The 22,630-nt window shown below is 33.7% G+C and overlaps 1 protein-coding gene across 1 annotated transcript in view; it reads left to right on the top strand.

Annotated features, from left to right (window-relative positions):
- The window catches only part of LOC149774256 (uncharacterized), a 55,341-nt gene that overhangs the window by 18,346 nt on the left and 14,365 nt on the right, over window positions 1-22,630 (top strand). The window contains exons 4-5 of the mRNA XM_089945562.1: window positions 6,957-7,093; window positions 12,542-12,683. Coding sequence (XP_089801688.1) covers window positions 6,957-7,093; window positions 12,542-12,683 — 279 coding nt within the window. The remainder of the gene's footprint in view (window positions 1-6,956; window positions 7,094-12,541; window positions 12,684-22,630) is intronic.

Here is a 22,630-nt window from a genome sequence, read left to right as displayed (position 1 = left end):
AGACATCTAAAGACATCTTTGTTAACGCTGGATATATATATATATATATATGTATATATATATATATATATATATATATATATATATATATATATATATATATATATATATATATATATATATAGTTACAACACTATGGTCTTAAAATAAAATAACATGAAAGAGGAAAAACCAACACATTTGGTATAACTAAAAATATTAATATTTTTAACTAAAATAATTTTTTGCAGGAAATGAAACTGAAAAAAGTATCAATAACGTAAAGTAGAATGAATTAATTATTAAGGTCTTAAATGGTCTATCAATTCCAAAACTATCGGTTAATTTGATTTGGTCTTTGTTGTATTTGCTTATCAACACGAGAGAAAAAGCACTGCAATTCAACCCCAAAATGTCTTTAAAATAATCCACACTAATTCCGTAACGGCTATAAGTATCCAACTAGTCCTTAAATAGTATTTCCGTGACAGCTGTTACAAATCAAAATAATCTGAAATATTTCGAATACATTAGTTCGAACGAATACATAATTTAAGCAAAATGTGTTGCTTGAAGATGACTTCCTAGACTAGTGGTAATACTAAGAATGCCTAATTATACATAACATTTATATTATACAGATTACCAGTTAATAAGACTCTTTTATTTACAAGAAATGAAGTATAAAATATAATGCTGCTCCCTTCCTATTACATCTCAACCCAAATAAGCAATTAGTCCAGAACTAGACTTATATTGGAAAACTCGCGAACTTTTAAATTGGTGCGATCTTTGCCCATGCACGGTAAATGGGCACACATACAAATGTGTGCAGAAGAAAACATTGGTGGATGATCTAATTATAAGATTTCACGACTTGTAGTAGTTGCAATGTAGATTATTTTCCCAATCGTTATGCTGTAGTAAAATAACACAGCGCCATTTCTTTATGTGTCATTAACTGATTGTTCAATTAATTCAGAGGTATTTCTATCCGACTATCAACACCCGAGATCCAGTTTGCAGTCCATGTAAGCCCTTAGATCAATTTCAAGCTTTTTATAAATGTTGCGTTAAATCCTAAAGCCAGAGGAAGAACTGAAATGCACATAAAACTATGATTTGGTGTATGTGGAGGACAATAAACCTATTGCCATACACTGCAAACTGTATAGCTTCAAGAACAGTGTTTTGTGAATTCCCAGCTCCTGTATCAATATTTAAGGAATAATTCCCTGTTCAATTACCGCTATTGCATCATAAACAACATTGGATTGTCATGAAGATATTGCATCAAGAGACATTTTAAATAATTGATCGGAATTTTGTGTTGAAAGAACTTGTGCACTTTTAAATATGGTCTTTATTTTGTTAAAAGCCTTCCTACATTTTCAGAGGAATGAACATGGCTTTCTTATTGCAAACAATTTTGTCAGTAGTACGGCAATTGTAGATAAATGTGAACAATTTTCAAATAATATACAATCATATCAATATATTGCATTATTTGTTTTTTACTAATATGCACTGGGAATCCAGAGATAATATTTTCGAAATTCCTCTCAGTACTTGATACAAAAAGGCTCTGGGAAGTTCCTTTGTACATTAATGTTTTAACAGAGATGAGATAGGCTTGACAGAATCCTAGCGAAGCAATAAAAACATGCTGACATGCATGGTTCATAATTCTCCGAAATCAGAGAGGGGTTTAACCGTGTACTGCTTTTAATACAAGACCGTGACCTTAAGGTCTTGAAGATAAGATCATTTGGAAAACCTTTATTTTGTTGCTTATTGTACTTTATTATATTATACGACCTATTGTAATCAGAAATGACGTGTCCTTTATTTTAATGTGCGTGCAGGTAGGACAAGGACGAGATAAGGATATCTGATCAGTCTTATCGATATCTGATTTCTAAAAGTTGTGATGGATTGATATTTGAAAGTACCCGTATGAGATTAAGATCATTTTTTTACCAAAATAAAACATCTAAAGGATGTTGTACTGACAATGAACAGTAGATTTCCAGATCTTTGTCAGTAATTACACTTTGTAATAGAAGAGTCCAATGCCATTTTCAATTTTTAACAATATTCTCAAAGTGAAAAATAAGTATCTACTGGTTGTTGAAAAAATGGATTCCAACCTAATGTTTCTGGTGACATTAATGCCTAGTATTTTTGTAAGAGAGGAGTGATCTGTTTACCAATTCTATTTCCACTAGTCTATGCCGAATTTTCATTTTTTTTACTCATATTGCTCTTTTCTCCTTCTGCATTTGCATTTGGTTTTCCTCACTCTTAATTTAATTTGCACTTTTATTTCATTCTTCTTGTCCTGTCTTTGAATTTGTATTTCCATCATTTTTTCTGAAGATGAACTTTCTTATTCCAGTTCCATCAGTTGTTTTTAACTGTAATTCTGTCAATTTGCTATCATAACCCAAAGCACTAATATCCCAACTTGTCTTTCCAACCAAATACTGAATAAAAGAATTGTCTTTCTTGTTCTTTGTTAAAATTCTTTCATTCCAGAACTGTCAAAATGTATACCTAGATGAAGCACCTCGTCCTTTATTATAGACTCTAACCAATCCTGGGTAGGATTTGAGTCAATTTATCAACATCCGATTAAATGTGTTAAATTAAACTGTTTTCCAGGGAAAATGACAATTCCGAAACAAAGTCAATTTAAATTTTATACGTTTCAATATATATCTCTGAAATATTTTTGTTTTGAAGAAATTCAGATCCCCAAAGAGCTCCCAAGTTGTGTTACGATCCTGTGCCTTAAGTTATGCAATATAATGAAAGTGATATGTTGGTAAAATCAGCTAAGATTTTTTTCTATACAATGCAAACTGGAAATTCAAGGTACAGCATATTATTGCGAATGAAATCCCAAATGATCCTAAATGTCCGATCACAGTTCTCAAACATAGAATGTTTCCTATTTAATACTGCATGAAGCGGATGTAGTAAGCTGGCTTGTTGGCTTATTTAACTCCTTAAGGTGTACTCTCCAGTTTCAGAGGTGGCATCAGTGTTTACTATATGTTCATATTTATTGAACACAAATATATGAGAATTATAAGCTACATAAACCTGGAGACACCATGCACAAAATCATCCAGATAGACATGACATATTTTACTTAAGCTTCTGAATGATGGTATAAATAATGAACTTTTGCAATATGAAATGGTTAAAAAATCTTTGCTATGGTCACTATGAGTAGATGCGTACATGGCAAATGCTGCATCTTGTTTGTTCAAATAATAAATCACCATTCAAATAATTAAGCGTTTGATTTTAATTAGTTGCTGATTTTGTTTCATATTACTTATCATAGTTAATTTTCTTCCTTAAAATAAAATCAAAACACCCGTAGTTGGGATCATTCTATTTATGAGTTACACAGTTTGTAATGCTGCCAGCTTCTATTTATTCACCTTTCCTGTGTCTGTTATGAATATTTTATTAAAATCTCAAATATCATTCTAATAGTTGTTTATTGTTTGTTCTTATTCTTGTAGATTTAGCCGCTGCTGCTGCTGCTGCTTATTATCTGTCCTTCGGTTGAATGGTGTGATTGCCTACTGTTTTTGTTATTTTTTGCGAACGACTATGTCTTTAAGACTTCAAATACTATGTCTTATTCAATCGAAAACCGGCTGTACGAAACAACTTTTAAATGGTCATATTTCATTGTAGACATAATATGTACCCTGATACACATCACATTCTAGGCAGAAGTATAAGTTAACTTAGTAATGGTAAACGTTATCATTTCAGTCGACATTTGTCTATTGTGTATTACCCCAGAAACTTAAGTTGTCTATCAATTTCTATTTAATTTTACATTTGTGATTATATTGATAAATATTGTCAGGCAGGGTCCATGTTCCATTAGGTAGTCGACGGTGACATGTTTATCTTTTACAGTCTAAATTTGTAAAGAGAAATGATAACTATTCCAACGCCTTTAAAGTCCATGTTTGATGATGGACATATTGACTTACATTAAGTGCTTGTATGAGCGCAGTTTAGAATGCGGCAAGGTTAACATAGCTATTACTGTCTTTGTTTGCTTGCTTGTTTCGCGGAACATTTATATGTGGAAGCACATGCACTTTTTGATAGCTGAAACGTTAAAATATGCATGATATTAAGGTTGTTCTGATTTTGCTCATTGTTCGTTTTCCTTAACTTCATCATTTATTGCAACTAGATATTAAAAATGACGTGAAGAAACAATTTGTCTTCGTCTGTGTGAAAAGCTGATTAACACAGATACATCGTCGCACTTTAAAAAATACATCGTTCTGCCTGGACTTGATTTGTTTCCCTAAGATGGAGTTCTTTCTCACTATATCGTAATTTTGTAGTCTCTTCTACGTTCTGCTTAGAGGTTCAGTATTTTTTGTGTGGCTTTTTATAATTATTGTGAAGTTTCATTTATATTTTGTTTAGTTTTCTGATACGTTAATTAATAAAATTTTATATTCTTCCTTGTTCGTACAAATGGCTAAGCCATTTCAAGATTATGTAGTAATCTCTAAGGTCACAAACCATTTTCGTTATGGGTAGTGAAAACTATTTAAACGTAAACAAAGAAATATTATTTTTAGAGGAGATGAGAAAAAATACTGTATTCAATAATCATTTCACTATTGTCAGTCATTTTCTTAACCAATATGTGAAACAGCTGAGAGATAAAAGAGGATAATTTGGACAAGAACCTGAAAGGATATAATGCAAATTATTCCAGAAATCACATAAATGAATACAAAATATTCCATTTACAGTCGGTACAGAGTAGTAAACGCATTAAGAGAAAACACTAAGTCAGATACTGCCTTGAAGTTATTGGATGTGCCATCATTTCATCATATCATATAATCTTCCTCGTGTGACCTTATTGGAAACTAAAGAACAACGAAATTCATTCCAATCCATGAACATGATATAAATATGAGTATCAGCGACAACGAGCAAAATTAAGAAAGTAACCAAGATAAATGCAATTGAAGATACCTATATTGAATGATTCAAGGCAGTTAACTTGATCAACTTAATCAAATGTTAATGATAAGGGATAACTGTGTGAACAGAAAATACAAGTCAGCGTTACCTCCAAGACTTTGATTGGAATTTGTTTTAGTATTCATATATATTACGGTGCAGAGTAGGACAACTGAACATAACTTTTAGCAGCTCTTCAATTTCCTAACTTGATTTTGTCACACTTCTCCGGCTCATTTGTCACTCAACCCTTTACGGATTATCTGTTCATATGTTCTATTTACACAGGTATGTTCTGTTCATGTAATTTTAAATCTCTCGAGGAAAGTGTGTTTTCTACTTTAGTCATCGATTAATCTAACTTCTTGATTCTATCTATAGTATGCTCTGCACGTGTACTCAGTTCATTCTTCACTATTCAAAAAAGCAAATAAATGGCTGAGTGTAAAGGTTATGAAATCAAACAAGACGAAAGCCCCGAATAAAGAGATCATAAAGTGGTAGGTTCATCCGATTAAATTCGCTTTGATGACACTGTAAATATTGTTGATGGTGTTGGTCGATTAATATATAGTGCATCTGAAATTAAAATGGTTACTCGTTAAAGATGAAAACAGTTTCACTAACGCTTATTAGAAACTTCAATGAATTGATAAAAAGAGGACACAATATAGACGAATCACAGTATTATTGAGATTAGATCTAGAGCACACTATAAGAAACCTCTTGTAACATTAGTGTTGAAAAGGGTTGCAAAAATATATACGATGATTGATAGTGACACCAACTAAATTAGACAATGCAATGTTCGCTTAATTACTTCAGATATGATAATACATACATTTGATGTTTGTGTTTATCCTTCCTTCAGCTGAGTGTAATATCTAATTTGTATATATATATATATATATATATATATATATATATATATATATATATATATATATATATATATACTGTTTATATATTCTTCGCCCTGCACTAAACTATTGATCTTAATTTGTTAAATCTGTATATCTTTATGATGAATGCAAATCTGCATTTTCCTTGCAACTAGATATCTTAAAACTGCTTTAAATCCCGATTCGTTATTATTAGTATCTTGCATTATTTGTAATACAATTCAATTTGTTGACACCCGTATCCACTCAAATCAAGTAACAGATATACACCATCTCTTGAGACAAGTATTGTTGCTTTTATGATAATCAATTAATATTTATATCACTGATTAAATTTCAGTTTATGATATATTGCGTTTTGAACTATTGAAATTTCGCTCCTGTCGATGCTCGTCAGCTCTACTACAGTCAACAAATACATACATACAACAGTTATACATGTGATACATTTTGCGAATACATCGGTATTGTACTAGTTAAAAGTTAAAAAAGAAAATATTGAGTGCTCAGAATTTGTACTAGAGTAGCTGACAGTTGGTAGATATGTAATTAAAATTTATGATCGTGTTTATTTTTTCATTTATTGTGCGTCGATGAAACCATGCACTTACAACATATATCCTTTTAAAACGTTCGACGAACTTATCATGCATGAGGTGGGGATTGCACTATTAAGCTTCATATTTCTGTTCACATAGTATGAATGCATCGACTGGTAATGCGGTATGATAATTTATTTTGGTATATGAATACAGTGTACCTGTAAGTGTACTTAATATAATATCGTTACCAAAAGAATATAAAATATTTAATTTGCAAGCATTAATTGTGTGTTGCTATTTAAATATTAAATTGCAATATATATATATATATATATATATATATATATATATATATATATATATATATATATATATATATATATATATATATTAAAATTAAACATCCTATTCTTGATTTTAAAATACTTCGTAGAGAGATTTCAAAACTTTTGTATACGAATGATTAGCTTAAGCAATTATAATATCTTCTCTCTAAAATTGTCAGCTCCACCAACTAAGCGCTGCAAACCAAACATAGTACACGATGGAAACGTTTTGACTGTGTCTCTGGATAATCCAGATTACTGCGGAAAGCCTGTAGTGGCTGTCCACTGGATGGAGTATCCTAATAGTTCCCGCGCAGTAAGTAAATTGTTTTTACCCTAAGTGTATTTCTAAATGTATTGTACAATCTGTCAAGATCTGCCTTTCATTTTTCTTTGACTAAATGTATTTGGATAAATAATGTCTTGAAAAATCTAAATACATTGCAATATTCTACATTTGATTAATCGGTCTACTTGAAAAATCAATATCCTTATAATAGCTGTAATCAAGATATAAAATGAACAAATTTATGCAACTGTGTAATGTCTAGAATTCTGGTAGAGGTGTTCGAATATCATAGATTCTAATGTAATTACTATAGCATGAATATGGTTTGTCTCGGTAAAGATTATACGCGGTGATTTTTAGCGACTAACGTAAGTCCATTAAAACAAATATATATATTTCCAAACAACCTGATTCATACACATGTATCTACTTCATGGAATCACTAAATAGCAAACTGAGATCTAACGTGAGCAAATTTTCAAATATCCGGATGAGGGAAGGGAGAGGAATAAGACGTGCGTGAAAATGAGATCCTTGTAATGTCACAGTATTGAACTTAGTGGAATCCTTTGAAGTGAAACTCTTCTACACTGTAGTCGTTGCAATAGTAGACTCACATCCATGGGTTTCCTGGTATCTGTATATCGTCTATTATGATGACAACCTCAAACAACTCTAGATTTCAACCGTTGAAGTGGATACTCAGCACAAGCTACTGGATTTCAGAGTAGTGTATACGCACAGTGGATCAGAAGGTCACTAAGGTTCCATGTATTAGCTCATTTGTCTCAAAGTTAATGATAAGCAATGATTTCTTTAATTTTTTAAATAAGGAGATCTGCCAGGTGTGTCGAACAACTCGTTGGGTTTCTTTTAATATCAGACAGGTGAGGTTTGAAATGGTCTGTAATTAATTTATACCAAACTATCTAGATATCATTTTCTTGGACGAGAGACCCTGCGTCATACATTTACATTTTTAACTTTCTTCTTGACTCATCGTTAAGTACTGTTTGTGCAGTCTTTGACTATGATGGTGGATTTGACAACCACAAACTGTGATTATATCAGCCAAATTATCAGCAAAATTGAAACTAGATCCTGTTTTGATTCTCGCTATCTTGACACTACTGTTAGCTTTTCTTACTTCTTTCTTCTTTAGTTCACGATTTAGGTTGGATCTGCAACTGTTGTATTTCTTAATACTGATCGTCATAAATATAATTGGCTAAGAGGTCCATGGTTACATTTCGTAGACTGCTGTCTTCAAGTATATTATTAAAAACTGTAATAAAGCTCACATTCCTAAGCTCTAGTGCAATTTGAAGCTTAACACCGAGCTGTCATGATTGTATAAGGTGGAAAATGACCCTTGTCATTTCTTGGAATGGTGTGAAATTAAATCCTAGTAGGCATTACCATCCTGCATAGTTGTCGTATAAATTGTCATGGAAACTGTTGATTCTCAATTGTTCTTTGGCTTCAAGTAGTGTCCGGTAAGATCGTATGTATTCTTTGTGGTGAAAAATAAGATTAAAGTGTCCGAGTGTGAGCTCTGACAATGCTACTAATTAAACTTTAAGAATCTGGTCCTAGACGACATTAGTGTTGAACCTGGGTTAGAGTCCTGAGACAATGGTGAAGGGATTTTACTTTGATTTGTCGTGCTGAATGATTACCTGCACTCAATATATTCGCTTTGTACCATTTAAATTTGGCCATCAAATGGAGGACGTGCTTCAATTCAGTCTTAGACGCACACGTTTGCTGTTTGATAAATATGTGTACAAACACAGGTCCAAGGGTAAAATTTTCATAATGTGCGTTCCTGTTTGATGTTTTTTGTCCGTAGTTAAATCCTACATTGTCGTCTGCAGTTTCTTCGTTAATCAGATATGTCTTTAAACATTCACAATATGTCCGATTTTAACACCATGCAAGCATCAACGTATGTTTGCTTGGCTTCTTTTGCAAAAATTAGTAGATTATCGAGGTAAGCATGGTAAAATTAAGTGCCAATGCTGTACGTGACATAAGTGCTTTTATTTGTTTTAAATAGAAAACCAAGTCGCTTAACAAACTTTGCATACAATTTCTGATGGGAACTACGGTAGCTGGATTAGTGAACTTTTATCTCGATCACTTTATTATGTGATTGGCCGTTTGATTTCAAATTCCATTTGAGCTGATGTTGTCAAAGATGGCACAGGATGGAATTCTGCCTACTTCGATTCTTCCATATCGTCATCATTGCATGTGGTATGGAAGCATCTAGTTCTGCCTTGTACCATTCGTAAAAATTCTATGATGGTGCTTCACCTCTTATTATTTGCCTTGTTAAGTCGATATTTTTTAAAACATTTTTGTAATGCCTTTTTTCTGCAATGTCCTCACCGCGGCGTGGAAGGTGAGTCATGAGCTTCATGAGAAGTGTAAAGTGAATTTGTATGTGTTTCTCTGAGTCTAAGAAAGTTACTTTCTGTATAGTTTGATGTATATTTCCCTCATTTCAGCAGCACTGGCTTGGGACTCTGCTTATTATTGATAAGCACGTTTGTACGATTTATTTTCCTCGCGTCATGCTACCGTTTTCTAGAACTTGCAATCTTGGGAGACTACGGGCTACAAAACCGACGCCACAGTGGAAAAGACCGTACTTCTAAATTCTTTGTACTCGACATGAGATTACACAAACATAAATTGAGCCCGTAGTTCATTTATATTAGGTATGAAACATAGTTTCTTAAACGGATGTTGTTGTTGTTGATCATGTCTTTTGCTGGAGCAATGCTCATCATTCCAACCAGAATATCAAACAAACTGGCAAAAAACTCTGACAACATTTATTGCTGGATCAATCACATTTTAGAGCGTGATATGCAATTACATCAACGGGATTTAGAGCATTAAAGTAAAACCATACAGAAATATGAAGAGCCGTGGTAGATGGTAAAACAAAACCGTTACATAAACTTTAGCAGCTTCAACTTCAACTCCAATAAATACATGAGGTCAAATAAACAACTCCAACCAACTATTAGGTGTCATGACAGCTTCTGATAAAAATCATTCCCGATGATTCAGAGACTCGACCAGGAATTTTATTAGGACCCTAAACTACGGCTGGTCTTGGTGCATAACATTTCCTCACTATGTTTGAAACATCAATAAACATGCACCAGTCATTAATGGGAAGAACAGGTAAAAATAGGATATTTTCGGTGTCAGTGGGACCATATAAAAACGTTTTGGATTCAAGATGACAAGTGATGGCTCAGTGATGTCCATTCCAGTGGTGTAGCCATTATCAGCAGCAAAGCTAGTACAAAATCACTCCTAGAATGGGAACCAATATTAGTGTCAGATTTATTAGAACAGTATTCGAGTCCCAATACTAAACGTTCACCATACCGCAATGTTATACCCCTACAAACGAAGCTGAGGAGGAAGATTAGGACTTGAATGAACTAGCAATTTCCAACACAACACGACATGCTCGTGATAAAAGGTTATCTGAATACCAAGGTAAGAACAGACGATACAAACAATGAGTAGGGCGTGCGGTAATATTGTTGTGGAGTCGCCAATGACAAAGTGAAGGACATGTGGATTTTTGCCTCATCAGCAACTGTGTAGTAGGCGGCCCTCTCTTCCGGTACAAAGACAACCACAAACTAACGGAAAATTCAAACCTTCCTGCTCGGATTATACTTAGAGTACGAAAAATGAGCACACCTTTACCTGTCCTGCAATCTTCACTGTCTATCCACTCAATCGTTGGCTTACTTCAGTCAAATTCATATGTCTAGCATCATCCTCGTGTACACCCCATCTACAAACTTACATGTCTTCATTCGACACTGGTATTCCCAATGTTCCCACTATTATAACGAATTCATATGGGCAACGTTCTTCCGCGTACCATGGCCCACAAACGTTGAACAAAATTGTCCATATATATGAGACATATGGAAACTGTCATCGCATTAAAGAGTGCTATTAAAACGCACTTATTTCGACTACAAGAAGAGACTTAAAAAGTTAATAACGCTCATTTCATTAATTATTGTCAACCTGTTTGTGTTTTGTTCTTTAATTTCATGTTGCGTTTTTGTAATCTGATCTTTGTGCATATTGTTGTGTTATGTAATATTCTAAAGCGCTTAGAGCTTCTAAAGATTAGGCCGTGTACTAAGTCCACATTATTAATAATATTATCATTATTATTATTATTATTATTATTATTATTATTATTATTATTATTATTATTATTATTATTAATTTTATTATTATTATGGGTATGGTAACTATGTGCGGGCTTCGTTGAGTAGATTTGGACAAAGTAACCATGACTATGCATATTAATCCACGCTTACACTTAGTGGCCAACATGGTGAGAGGGACTAGCGGCAGAATGGAATTAAACGTAATGTTCCACTCCTCTTTGTTTTTCATCATTTTCATTGTGTATATTGTACCATTTATACATATTTGCATGTAATAACGTGACATGATTTAAATATCCATTTAATGTCCGCTTTGTAAACTTGTGATCTTGAAAGTTTTGGATGAAAGTCGAATTTGATTTCTCGGTACAGTAATTTGACATAATTACAACGGTTGATCATTTTTTTCCTTCGATTTATTTGTGATAAACGACATACGTGAGAGAAGCATTGTTTAATACCCCGAAGTTATGTGGCCAAATTATGCTTTGATCGAGATAATACATTTGTCATGTATCTTTTATAATATTAAATTCTAAATGTAACGTTAATATCAATATACATTTTCATAATTATTGTACAAACAAATTATTCGATCTATTGTCATATTTACAAATCGTTTTCACAGGAAACCTCCGATATACATTACTAAGTCTTTTTTTCATCATATTAAATTTACATTTATTTAAAGTATAACTAAATCAGATTAGAACTGCTTTTTAACAAGCGTGACTTTAAAACTACTTCCAATGTTTTTATGTGCCCGTTATATATTGCCTTAAATATTATAAAATAGTCAGTAGACGTATGAAGTAAAAAATTAATAGTACTGACTGTGTTTAAATGCACACCAACCACATATTGATCTCCTACTCTCTGCTTTCATTTTATATTTGTGCTGAAGGTAATATTTATTTTTCAAAGATTTGATACAATGCCTGACTCACGTAAACTTTATTAGCGATATTTAAATAAAAACAATAAACAAAATACATGAAATAGTGATTGACTGGTTTAAGCAACGTTTTTATTGCCTGACATTTGAAATCCGACCGAAAAGCGATAACTGAAAATGACAATAGTTTAAGTATCACGAAAATATCCAAGAAAGTAGATATGTTAAAAGTTCAACGATAAAGAGATAATTCGCTGTCTTTGTATCATGGATAGGGCGAGAGATTTCATATTCAAATTTACCTTTAAAGCAATTATCACAGCACGAAGCCTTCTAAGATATGTTCTTTTACAGGACGAAACAGTAATAGAGTTACCGCATGGAAAGGAAGCTGGTACATATAGAGCCTGTATTGAGGGTGTGGCCCTAAAGTGTCTAAAAAAGTCAACGCAATGGGACAACTGCACAAGCTTCAATATAAAACCTATAGTAGGAAGTAAGACATTGTTTTTGTTCTGTCACATACTATTATCATTATTTTGATAGTTCTTTTAAGATATTATGCATAGCCAAATACGACTTCCTTACAACAATTTTAATTCATTTGGCATTAAGCTCTAAAGAGACTCTGTTATATAGAGCCACTGCCCTGCTATTCTCACACCTGTTATACCGTTTGTAAAGCTCGACACACCTCACCTTAGTCACAAAATACAAAGCCATTGACCAGAACATTTTACAAAATCAAACAACAAGTGTTTCTGCACATTTTTGACATACCATAAAGCTAAAATGACCATTATTCTAAAGTCATCATAAGCTCTACTTTATATCGCTGATCTTCTGTTCAGACAGAGTTTTTTAAGCGATAATTGGTGTCAAATATTGTAGCACCATCCAGAAATATACAGGAGGAAACTTATATACCAGTAGACGTTCTATATACATCTATTTTAAATATGAATAACAGACAGCACACACATATTCGCATCAAAATTGCGATAAAATCACGACTGTTGGTATTTAAAAACTCATCAAAGTTAAAACGGATAAGGATCATGAATTTATATTCATGAAAAATACGCCCGCCTAGAGAAGTCTTTATCAATGAGAAATATTTTCTGTATAATACATGTATATCTCTATTTTACAATTTACCTACAGAAATGCAGTGAAGCTCAATTAGGGCACTTTGTGAATCACATATCATTTACCCAAAACTGGACTGTCTTTATAGTGAATCCGTTTGTAAAAAAACAAACATTAATTTTTCCAAAGGGATATTACTAGTAATTAATCGGAGGGATAATGTATACGTGTAGTTATTCTTATATTTTAATTCAGTCTTCAAGCTTATTTGAACGTTGACTAAATTGTTAACCGTGAACAAATCACATGCTTCTACACATAAAGGATCCATTTGAAACATCTTCAAGAAGGTTCTTTTGTATCGATCTCATTTGGTTTACTACTGCGTCATGCAAGACTCTATTCGCAACATTCGACTGACATTAAAGAAATGTATCTTCATCTTAAATCCGTCATACCTTTCATTATAATTTTACATAGCACTTCACCAACGATCAATTTTCGTGAAATAAATCAACGGACACAATGCATGCAGTACTTTTTAAGAGAAAAATCTCTAATCTCCCTCCACCGAGATTATGAAATGTGCAACTTAATTCACTTTCCGTAAGGATACGAAAACATTTAATCTTTAAAAGATTTAATTAGTTTGCAGAAAGAATTCTTCCTGAAAGAGATATGACCCGGGTTAACAAAATATGTGTAGAAGCATGCGATTTTAGAAATTTTTGTTTCCAGCCAGGTTAATACACTTCCAATATTGCTTGTCTTTATGATAATTTATGAAATTTGTCAATTAATTCGTTATGGCTAATTCCCCCTTCTAAGCCGCCTCTACAGCCACCTCCGACACTGCTTCGTGCCTACAGTGAATCCTGTAATAAAAAGCAGCAGAGAGGGCGAACAGTCTCGAATTGATTCACTCACCAACCGGAAAAATAAGCCTTCCTGAAAATCGCAAAAGAAATCCCAAAAGAAGATCGTGGCGGTAACTGGGGGTGCCGAGACAATGCCCTCATTGCTGCTGCTATCCAAAAAATTTATCAAGGCCGACGCGGATCATGTAAGTTTATTGTTATAAATCCATGCGAGGATAACTAAGCCTGACTAAATAAATTTATAAACATAATTATGTCCATATATCCGCTACAACAAGTCTGATTAATATGTCGCAGAGTATGTGTATCAACTCCGTTAAATACAGCTAAATACAGCTAAAATATTACAATTGTCTCTGATCACTTTAGGTATTTGTGTGCATCGTTGAGTAACATAGATCACGTCTGTGTTTTTATGTCTACCGCGTACAAATATTCTAGCAGGGTCTGATTGTTTATCTTGTATTACATCATCGTACACAACTAAATTATTAATAAATCCATCAAGGTCATCTACGGACGGTGCGTCATCGATATCAGTAATAAATTTAATAACATCACCGTTTTCATCCAACAACTTTGCGTTGTCATTGAAGTCTTTCAGTGCATCGTGGCATCGCTGACCATCAACTGACGGAGCTACTAAATATCATTTGTCCCATTTCATCCATCTCATTATCAAATTAAGCAGCAGTTGCGTTTTACCACTTCCAGATGGACCTATGATAATCATTCTAATATAACTTGTTAACGCTGCGAGATGTTTAACCGGTTCTCGCTTTCTTGTCGCCGAAAAATCCATTACATCCATGTTGTAGAAATACAATAAATAATATGGATATTTATAATGTATACAATGCAGTACGCGTATTTCCACAAGTCGACTAGCACGTATTACAACAAAGAATAACAGATCAGTAGTTACAGGTAAGTGTACACAATGTAGTACAAAGAAATTTAAATTTATTTCTAATCAGAAATAGTATTGAAAAGGAGGTGATATTGCCGCACAGTTAACAAGGTTACCAGGAACACCATGGGCTAAGTACCCAGGATAAAACATCTTCCAGGATATGACTATTGCAGTCCTGGTACCCGGCTTAATATCCGACTTGATAACTAAACTCAACCCAAACCTGGTGAGTATCCAGTAAACGTTATTGATAAAGAGTTTCACACTCATGATGTTGCTTATAAAAGTAAAAACATACAAGATAAACATATTGCAGATGTGAAATTGATTTATGCGTTAAATTCCATTTAAAAAATCTTTCAATAAATCATTAGCTAATTGGTTGGTGAAATCTGTGATGAAGGGTAAGCTTCTATTAGGAACCGGTACTTAATCATCCGATTATAAAAAATAATGGAATCGATTTATTATAGCCCAAGAAGATATTGGAAAGGTAGAGCAGAGATTAGCAAGCTCGCTGAGCAGCAAATGTTAACTACCACCACCTAAACTAATCGATTATGCACATTTATATGTTAGCTTGAAAAATGAAGTTCATCAAGCAGATATTTGATTTTTACCACACGACACAATTAAAATTGGAAGACGCCAGCGCACGTAAAAATACGCTTTAACTGTCTTTGATGTTGCAAGTAGATTTAAGGAAGCAGGGACACTATCAGCAAAGACAGCAACTGAAGTAGCTTCTGCGTTTGAACTAATTTATCAACTAGGACCCCTACGATGGCCAGACCAGATCCTGGCAAAGAATTTCAGGTTGCTGTATCATCGCTGATGAAGCAGCATAACGTAGAAATACGAGGAGGACACACTGCAATTCATCGTGATCAGGCAATTCTTGATCGATTTAATCGAACATTTGCTGAGCGGTTATTTGGATATCAGTATAAAAAGAAATAATTCACGAAAAAACATCTCGCGAATGGGTTGCAAGATTACCTAGTGTAAATGCTGCATTAGATAATGAAATTACTCGAACAACTAACATAAAACCTATTAGCGCGATCACAAAAGCGCATATGCCTGTACAAGGACAGGATTTTTCAAAACAACCAATATTAGGTAATATGACTCTGAGGTTTTTATATGAACCCGGTGAACTTGAAGGTGTTAAAGAAAGAGCGACTGATCCTATATGGGGTATTACGACACATAAACTGTCCAGCGTGGTAAGATCCACGAGCAGACCCGCAATTTACAGATTAGATTCAACTTCCCCTCAAAGTGGATTTTATTTTAGGCATTGTTCCACACGAATTTTATTCGGTTGTAGTCTGATTCATTTATTAATCTCCCTTTATTCAACTTCAAGAGATATATGATCATCAGTTATCTCCTCGTAATAAACCACACAATTCTTTAGCCATTTGTGTGGAGATAACCCAACAAAACGGCGGTGGTTCACCATGATCGCCATGACCACAGCTGTATTTTTTAATAATAGCCAATCGAGAAACATTTTTAATATATCTAAAGATAATGTACATGTCTCATCCCAAATGATGATCCATGGAATGTATTTCTCGCCCATTCGGTCAGGAGTCAGTGTGTCACCCTTCCATCGGAAGAAGCTATGATAAGTACATGATCGCACTCCTCGTTCGCTCATTTATCTTGCGAGTCTGTGTGTAGTTGTTAAAACAACCATATCATCTGAACTCCGCCTATATAATTCGAGCACTCGAGTTGTTTTACCGGAACTACCTGATCTGTTTAGATAATAGTCTTGTGTCAGGATACTGGATCATACACGGACGGTGCAGATTATAATTCTGATATCTGATTATTTTTGTAATAAATATCTTTGATTTCAGCGTCTGTGGGTTCAGAATAATTACATAACATTTCTTGTTTTATTCTCCATTTACCCCACGATGCATCATGAGCGGTAAATTGAGTCAGTATTTATAAGTACTTGTTTTCGATATAAAATGAATCCGTGGCAGCTCTTTCCGCGGTGGAAGGAAATATGTTTATCATCGATAATATATTCATAGAAATATAATCTAGCATTGAGGATTTTAAATGAGTAAATTGATGTGACTCGCCATCAATATAACCAACAATTGTACCTAATCGTGTTCCGTAAGACAAGTAAGCGTTTTCTCGACTTATAAATATATCTCTTTTCGTTGCATCGCAGTTATAAAATCGAGCTCAACATTGTCTTTGATTAGTCTTATATAATGTCGTTTATGATCATATGCCCGCCCCCCCCCCCTTGAGTAAATTTATCAATTATTCTTCTACCAAGATCTTATACGATTTTATTTTTATCATCAGAATAATTCTCTGATGGCAACCAAACTTCTTTCTGAGGACCGTGTGATATAATTGCCTTACTAACAATCAACGATATCAGTATCTTACAATCAAGCATATAACGTGACAGCACTATTGGCGACCAACGTTGTTCTGAAAAGTGACTACCAAACCAAACATAACAGATCGGATGAAGACCCTTAGCAAACTCAAATGATACAATACGATCGAATCCTATCAGTGTAATATCGAGCAGGAGTCCATTTATTGCCACTACAGTCATCTCGTGTGTGGGGTGTCCAAAATCTTCTAAAATATCCATAACACTCTCCGTAACCAAGAAACCTTATCGGATAAAACGCGACCATATCAACCGAGATAACGTTGTGGTCATTATCGGTATTCCACAATCCACTGTGTCCGTATTCACAGCAGGTTAGCTGTACGTCCTCATCAAATTCAAACTGCATTGGCTTCCACGAATTGCTCTCGGTTGCAAAGTGAGCAGCAACTTACGGAACGGTTAAACAATCATTTAGTAATGTTTCATTATTTTCTGGTGAAAATTTCTGCGCAAGATTTTTCATTTCTTCATGAAGAGATTCTTTACGATATATTTTGCTGTTAGGTCCTAGAAATTGATCAGGTCTTTCATTATCTGAACTCTTAAATAGCCATACTGATACAGGATAGTTTTTACTTATTTTCTGAATAAAATCAAACATATTTCCCCTAGAACCTTTCTCTGGTTAAAATCTTGCAGTCCGATCTCGTGGAAGTATTGTTACTCCTTTAGTCCACGCATGCACATTATGATCAACAATTTCAATTGGAGCTTCATTCGACTTATGCTTAGATTCGTATAAAATATCTTCGGTATCGTTTTTAATGTTATTGGAAATTTTAATTTACTTCTAACTCGGCGACATCATTTATTGTAGCTCCGGTATCCTTAACCGATTCAGCCCATTTGTTTATTTTTTCACGTTGTAGATCCGCTAACCTATTTCCACGTATCGCGTTTGTAAAATGTTCGATTACTCGTTCGGATACAAAATTTAGTTTTGATAATCTCATTGGTGCAAGATCATTAATGTAGGGGTTATTAATTAGTTGATAAATTCCATAAATAACCAAGGTCATATGATATGCTCGAGCAGAATATGGTCTGTCAATACCAGTCAACATTCCTGGTTTGGAAATTATACTTAGCACAGCGGTTTTACCATTAGCAAGGACAAGGTCATGTTTGTCACGGATAATCCACTCATCGGAATCTGTTTCTGCTAGCACAATAAACTTTATTGTGAAAAAATAGCATTGATCGTTGAGATAATTAATAATCTTTTCCACCTCGTATAACTTTGAATGTCTACCATACGTGAGATGCACCATCGTCGCAAAATTCTTTTCAAGCATCTCGAATATTATTAATCAGATTATTCGTCGTAACAGCCAGAATTCGCCTCCGCAAGTCAGAGTTCTTCTGTCAAGATCGAATATCGATTCAGAGACAAAGTTTTCCAGGGCTCGATTGTGGATAATCTCTCAGACTCTTCCACATTATATTTTAGACAAGTATTTAAATAAAAAATATTATATATACAATGACTCCATTAAAATCCAGTGCAGATGGCTGATGATAAGGTGTTTAACTCTTTGTAACAAATATTGTTTAAATTAATTCTTCGGACAACATTTGCAATGAGTAAGAAGACGAGTCTACGTCCAAAGCCCTGCTTATGTTTTTGTGCTAGAGTTAAAGGGAAAACACAGTTGCGTGTGCGATGTGGTGGTAAAAGATATAGAGAACTAAAACGATATTATGGTTAAAAAATAACAGTGTTGACGTTGTCAAATACTCTGTCCTTGATACAAATTTACACGATAGGTTATAAGAAAACCTGAAGATTACATAGCTATATTTGTAAAGACAAATTATAATTTAGACAAATAATAATATATATAAATTTGAGTAAAAGGAATTTGTTAGACATCCTATCATCAAGAATTATGAAGCATCTCGTGATGGTGTAGCAAGACACTATCTGTTGAAAAAGTCTGTTGGTGTTTTTAATAATACTGGTCATCTAATTTTCATCGCTGGTAAGGAAAGGTATTACAATCATTGGTTTGTATACGAGACTTTTCACGAGGAGATCAAAGACAGTCTTGTGATATATCATAATGACGTACAAAAACTCAATAACTCCTTGGATAACTTAAAAGCTATCAAACAGAGCAAAAATTGTGCATTCGGAAATACTGGAAAATATAAAACTGTTGCAAGGAAGGCAATTAAAATATGTAAATATTAAGACCGGTGAAGATATACTGATTCAGTCACGGTTGGCAAGTATTTCGGTATCTGCATAATTCCAGTACGACGTGTTGCAGATAAAATACAAAATCTGCCTTTTCACAGAAGAATGAACATCGGATTTATGTTCCAAAAGTGTTAGATACGGACAACGTCCTTGATAAAATCTACACAGATTATTCCGTCAGGCTAACTTTTCTCCGGTAGATTAATTAAATAGTTATCGTTGTTACTGAGTAAATATTGTTTTTGATCATTGTAGCTGCCATGATCATACAATTCAAATGTATGTGTGATAATTTACATAACATATTGAAGCAAATAGTTCACTTACCTCTGCCAACTTCTGTCCAGACTGACTTGGAATTCGCGATTCCCCCGTCTATATTGTTATAGTCAGGTATTTTCAGTGAATCGCGTAAATTCCCAATACAACTCATCGCTTGAATTTCCAAAATAACTCATCATGCCATTTCCCAAAATAACTCATCATGTACATTCCCAAAATAACTCAATTTAACCGATTCACTTGAAATACCTTATATAATTATAAAGACGGGGAATCGCGACTTTCTAATCAGTCTGGACTTAAGTTGGCACATGAAAGTGAAAAATTTTCTTCAGTAATCTAGAGTTTGTGTTTTACACAATTGTATTATACCACATGGTTGAGAAATATAATTTAAAGATATATTACATACTGTATGATGAATTATTAAAATATCAATGATATTATTTCTGCTATTAAAAAATTAAAACATGATTGCATAAATATATCTGATAAACTATATCCTGAAAAAATATTTTGAAACATTACATTAACATAAACACAAAGGTGGAAACACACTACCATCATAATATAAGTTTTGGAAGCGAATTCAGAGTTCCATTATTCAATCGTTGGCTAGAGTAAAATAAACTGAAGTGGGGTAATTCGTCTCTATCTCTCACTCTCTCTCGCGCGCAATAGAAAAAATAGATTAGAACTGTCTCGTGAATAAGAAGCAAAAAAGACAATCAACACCCGTATAAGACAATCAAGAAAAATTATGTCAGAAACTGTTAGTGAAAATTAATGTTAGGTTAATTCGTGGAAATACTCAAACAATTCCAGGTTCAGATAGTAAAAGCATGTCAGATGAGTTTAAAAAAGATCGTCAGTGAATACTAACTGTCTTTTTTCCCACTGATTTGTCAAATCCACTTGAAGATCAAGGACGGGATTACTGTACATTTTTCTCCTGTTTTCAATGTATATATCACGCGTCAGTCGTATTTTTCAAGTTTCGTACGAGTAAAAATCCAAGATTGGAAATTCTTAGGATTTTACACATAGATTGAGACTTAGAACCTCTCCACGAAGATCAAGCAAAAATATTGATCTTGTCAGTTATATTAAAATGTATGCTTAATAATAGCGGATTATGACATCATATATAGATCGGATTGATCGGCTCTTGCACAATCAGATATCCGGGTGGAACTTGTGGTGTAAACGAATATGGAATATATCCTTCCTGTGGCTGATTTGATTTGTGTGTGTTTGTCTGATAGCTCCAATCAGTTACGTCACATACAAGATTAACCGCGATCGTTGAGGCTATATTTACAACTGCGGGAGAAATATGACAACCTTCACCGTGTGGATTATTATTACATCTGATAATATTTGATGGTGGGGTTATTTTTCTCCATGATCCGACAACTTTAGGAATGTTTTGGTTGATAAGATCGTTGAGTGAATTTTTGAGATCTACGGTCTTAAATTATGATATTACAAATGTTGGTAGTTCTTCTTCGGCTATTTTATAATGATCAGCAAATATCCTACTTAATCTAGTACGTATTGGTTTTGTCGGAAAAGTATCATAATCAGTAAAATCTTCATTAGAAAAAGCTTCTTGAACAATAAGATAATTAACAAATTCAAGCTCTGATTCAATTTGACTTAAATCTTGTATTGTTTCAATAACTTATTGTCTTACATCGTTACTATAATGTTGTGTAATATTGGAAAATACATTTTGTAGATTATTAAGTACACGTGTATGTTCAGATTTGATTGACCTAGCATATTCATTAAAAAATTATTCAAGATCTATAAAATGACGCCAGGTTTTTTTCATTTAAACCATGTATTGTTCTACAAAATCTTTTAAGTTTTTTTTTTACCATTAGTCACAGTAAAAGAGTCTCCAATCATAGCTTATCTTCCTCTCCCCCCCATCACTCCACTGATCAGTTTCTCGGTATTTTGTAATTATTATAAACTTTCTTTTGTTAGTGGAAAAATCACCACCGCGTAGGGTATGGCAGTCCTTGATATTCAGGTGCAACATCAACTCATCCTAGTACCGATCTAATCGATGACATGTTATCAACAGCGTAGTCGGAGGAATTTATCTATATCGCGGTTGGCAATGTCGGTTCATGTAATGTTATGGCTATCCTGGATTATTGGCCTGTTACCGATTTTATTCTGCGCTGGAATTCATCAATGATTTGTTCGATTTGGTAAATTCTGGTCGGTATTCCAACAACTTGCCAATCGGGTGTTCCATCATCTTGTTTTTAAATGGAAATACCAACGAATTATTTGATTGTAGTCCACCGAATGATTTTGATATAATATTAGACCAACTGAAGTATACTCACAACTGATCCAACGAGATTTTATTTACTGGAATCGCGGTTGGAAAAGTAATGCTGAGTTCATGGCTAGTGGAGTCTACTGATATTATCGTGTTTTCAGCGGGGTTGTATTTGCGATTATCTGCTGAAGCAACGATTGATATCATGGTTTTCTAAACCAAGGACTTCATTGTATGTTGTATGCATCGTGTCAAATTCAGAATCTGATATCGTCGTATTGTCGAGGCTTGATGATATCAACGACGATAATTTAGAATACACGTGTGTTG

This window comes from Sinohyriopsis cumingii, unplaced genomic scaffold (genome assembly GCF_028554795.1).
Source record: "Sinohyriopsis cumingii isolate HCF-2022 unplaced genomic scaffold, ASM2855479v2 utg000360l, whole genome shotgun sequence".
Classification (NCBI taxonomy): Eukaryota; Metazoa; Mollusca; class Bivalvia; order Unionida; family Unionidae; genus Sinohyriopsis; species Sinohyriopsis cumingii.
Note: the sequence above shows the minus strand (reverse complement) of the source record. Positions and strands in the feature narration are given on the sequence as shown.